At 41.3% G+C, this 3,814-nt stretch overlaps 1 protein-coding gene across 1 annotated transcript; it reads left to right on the plus strand.

The window, feature by feature from the left end:
• The first annotated feature begins 551 nt into the window (after positions 1-551).
• LOC308502864 (torsin-1A-interacting protein 2-like) lies at positions 552-2,696 on the plus strand. Its single transcript, XM_081061350.1, has one exon. It carries the CDS (start codon positions 633-635, stop codon positions 1,026-1,028), a length of 396 nt encoding a protein of 131 aa, XP_080917476.1. The 5' UTR covers positions 552-632; the 3' UTR covers positions 1,029-2,696.
• The last annotated feature ends 1,118 nt before the right edge of the window (positions 2,697-3,814 follow it).

Genomic DNA, 3,814 nt, shown 5'->3' on the forward strand with positions numbered 1-3,814 from the left:
CCACCTCAGCATCAGCTGCTCTCTGACTGGGTCCAGATTAAAGTCCGCCCGAGACAGACTTTATTGGATCCACACTCAAGAGGACTCTCCCAGGTTTTCCTGAACCCCCTACATCACCGTCAAGTGCCAGCGCCTTAAGACTTGGGTACGTGTATTACAACGGCAAGAGTGCCAGCACCCACAAAAACCCATTGGACCTGTCAGCTCCTCTGTTTGACCAAGCAGACAGAATAGCTTACCAGCAACGCACAGTAAGCCACGTGCCTCTGCATGACATCAGCAGCTGATTAACACACAAGAGAAAATACCTAGACTAGCGTCCTATCTTTCCTTGAAAAGCTGGGATTTGAAGGAGGTATTCTGAGATCTGTGCGCCTAGCAAGTGACTCATAACGTAATACAGCGGATCGGTCCCTGAGTTCAGAGACTGAGTTGCAGTTGAGTGAAAAATAGACAAAATCTTGAAGAATTGCACGGAGGTGCAAGCCAAATTTCACCTCCTCCAACTAGGGGTGGTCGGACTGAGAAATTGCTCAAGCAAAACTGTAACAGGACTGGTTATTTTGGTGTCTCTCTTTGTCATTGTTACCTCTTACTGTTACATTGCTTTCTGTGTTGTCTCTGTAGGCCAGATGTTTTTGGATAATTCACATTGCCCCGACTGTGGACAACAGTGGTTCCCTAGTTTAGAACTAGGCCACTGGTTGTACCAAACTGAACTTGTTGCAAATGAATGTTACCAAGTATTCTTGGATCGTATTAGCAGAGCTGATTATTGCCCTGTGTGCTATCCTGATAATTCTGCTAACAGAAGCCTTATTCTTCCTTGGTCATTCCCACTGGAGTGGGCTCCCCAAAATCTAACCAGGTGGACCTTTGAAAAAGCTTGCTACCCATTTCTTCTGGGTCCTCCACTGGTTAGAAAAAGGATACATGACTCTAGAGTAGCTGGCTTTAACCCTGCATTACAGTTAATCTTGACCAGAACAGACACAACCTTAAACAAAAAACTTGGCCAAAGCAGTTAACTTCTTAAATAGTCAAAATCATGGCGACTGTAGAGGGTTTTGTACTAGAAGCCCAAGGATGATAGGAAAAGGACGCCTTTTAAATCTGATCCAGACTGTCACTACTTTGGGAAACTGCTTAAATTGTTGGATCTGTTATAATGGTCTACACCTATTTTGTCCAGCACGAATTTAATCAGTATTCCAGCCAGACTGTTCATCTAGAACCAGACTATTTCATGTTCCCTGTTTTGGAATTAGCTTACCCCCCTTAAAAAGCTCTACAGCCTCATTATTGACAAATGACAAGGCGAGGCCCATACTGTCTATAGTATAATGATGTTTCTAGGGATAATTTTTGTGGGAAAGCGTCCTCACTGTCGCTTGATTCTAGGTGATTCTGGTAAAACAGCTAGACATCTTAATAAGAAACTACTTTGTTCTAAATTCCACCTTTTATGTATTAATCAGTGATTATATGTCTCTATATATTGCAATTTATTCATATATAATCATTTATTATTGGCTTTCTTTGGCCTCAGCGTGGCTTTGACATTATCGATAACTGGTCACTGTCAGAGAAATCACGTTCTGTCAGGCAATACCTACATAGGTGAAACAAACACATGCGGAAATGCCCCCGTCTACACTTCCTAGGCTCTCCATAAACAAAGACTATTCTGTCTCTGTGGTGACTGAACTACCCTGGAAATGCCCTACTCTGGAAATGGAAAAGTCCCTGTACTGTGAGATAGGTGACAAAAGGAGTTACCGAGCTGGACTCCATATGTGTGTTACAGAGTTCGAGGGAAGCGTCCCTCTTAACACTAACCAGGGCCTGCTGGACACAGCCACGTGCTGGCCTTCATTTGTTCAGGAGACCAGAGTTCGGATTAAGAAACTTAGAAAATGCTGTTGAAAACATCTCAGAAACCACTGTACAATGTTCAAATTCCACTTCAGATGCTAGATAATCCTCTGCTTGTGTAGCCTCTCGACAATGTTCTCGAGGCCACAGGTTCTTGCTGTGTTTCCCCTCTGGGATCCTGATCGCATCAGCTTCTGTTGCCTTAGTTTTGCAATGCGGCTTGTTGGGCTCCAAACATTTCAGGCCCCATTAAAGACTGCAAGTAGGGAGCAAAGGGCTCTCTCCTTTGAAGGCTCTGTCTTATTTGGAGAGAAACTCTTTTTTCAAAATACCCTCCAGCTTTCTTCTTACATCTCATTGAAAGGTACTGGTTCGCAAGGGAGACCCGGAAGCCAGGAAATGGGGATTGGGGTTCCTGGTGGTTGGGTAGGCACACAGTCTCCCCTACTAAAATCAGGACTCTCTAGGAAGGAAGAAGTGAGGAATGAATGGCTGTTGCATACCTGCCCCATGCTGTGAAACCTAAAGTTGCTTGTTTGTCTGTAGTAAGAAGGTACCCCAGAGATGTATCCTGTGTCTGCCTTATGTCTGTCATGGTGGAAGTTGTCTCCTGTTACTGCGCTGAACTGTATGGACTGCTTAAAAAAAAAAAAAAAAGAAGTGACACTGTATTCTTCACATTACATTCTGTCAGGTGGTACATAAATTTGATTTGTCCCATTTTTGTGATGTTAACTTTGATCACAAATTAAGTGATCAGTTTTCTCCACTGTGGAGTTACTCTTTTCTTCTTTGTAATTAATAAATATTTTGTAGGAAGACACTTTGAAACTATGTAAATATTCTATTCCTCATCAAACTTCTACCAATTAGTTTTAGCATTAATTGATATTTTTTTGGCTGAATTATTTATTCCTGTGATTGTTGTCAAATAATGATTTCCTAGTTCAATCATTCCTTCTACATTCATTAGCTGCTATTCTGCTGTGAGGAAAACCTTTCTTAGTTCCCCATTTATGAATGTATATACATGCATAGAAATGAATAATACATACACATAGACTCATGACTCCCTATTTAGTCAATAAATTATAATCCTGTTACCATCATTATTTAGTATTATTATTACTATAATATTTTGTTATATTTTTCTTTTTCATTGAACCTGGTTAGTCTGAGACAATTTGGCAGTGATGGGATTAAGCTAGACTTCTGGTTAGCTTCTGGTTAGCTTCCGTATTCTTTTGACATGTCTCCATTATTCTTTGAGCACTTTTTTACTTTCTGGCACAACCAGGCATTCTAGGCTCATCATGTACTTTCTCTGCCCTAGACCTGGTATCAGCCATTTCCCCAAGGACCTCTGTTCTTTAGTGGTACATAGAAATGAAGATATAGGCTCTAGGTTTGCTCATTGTTCTTGGGATGTTACTGCTTTCAGACCCTCCCATTGGTCAAAGCTAGGGAATATATGTTTGCATGAATATATATACATTCACACAAATAGATAATACATGCACATTTACCTCTAGATGTATTTATATATATGTATATTTACACATATATATACACATATATTGAAAATCATGAATTCTCACTGTTACCCCAATTACAGTTTGGCACCACAAAACTCCAGCTCAGTCACCCTACACCATGTAGACCCCTTCCTCACCCTGCTTGAGCTCTGACACCCCACGGCAGACCACTACTCCTCTCCACTCTCACATTAGTTTCAACACCCTGCTCCAGCTTTCCAGCTGTGCCCAACCCCTGCCAATGGAGATGCCTACCTTGCTGGTGCTACCTACTGGCTTTTGTACTGAATTAGTCAGAAAGGCAGGAATGCCAGCAAACTGGAAGTCAAAAATCAGTTACTTTGTTACTGATATATCTTTTAATCCATTATTTATAGTTTGGCTTTGCGATCCAATCTGAGAAT

The sequence above is a fragment of the Rhinolophus hipposideros genome, assembly GCF_964194185.1.
Source record: "Rhinolophus hipposideros genome assembly, chromosome: 9".
Classification (NCBI taxonomy): domain Eukaryota; kingdom Metazoa; phylum Chordata; class Mammalia; order Chiroptera; family Rhinolophidae; genus Rhinolophus; species Rhinolophus hipposideros.

Coding starts and splice junctions, on each gene's coding strand:
- LOC308502864 (XM_081061350.1), top strand. CDS start 633: ATGTTTTTGGATAATTCACATTGCCCCGACTGTGGACAACAGTGGTTC.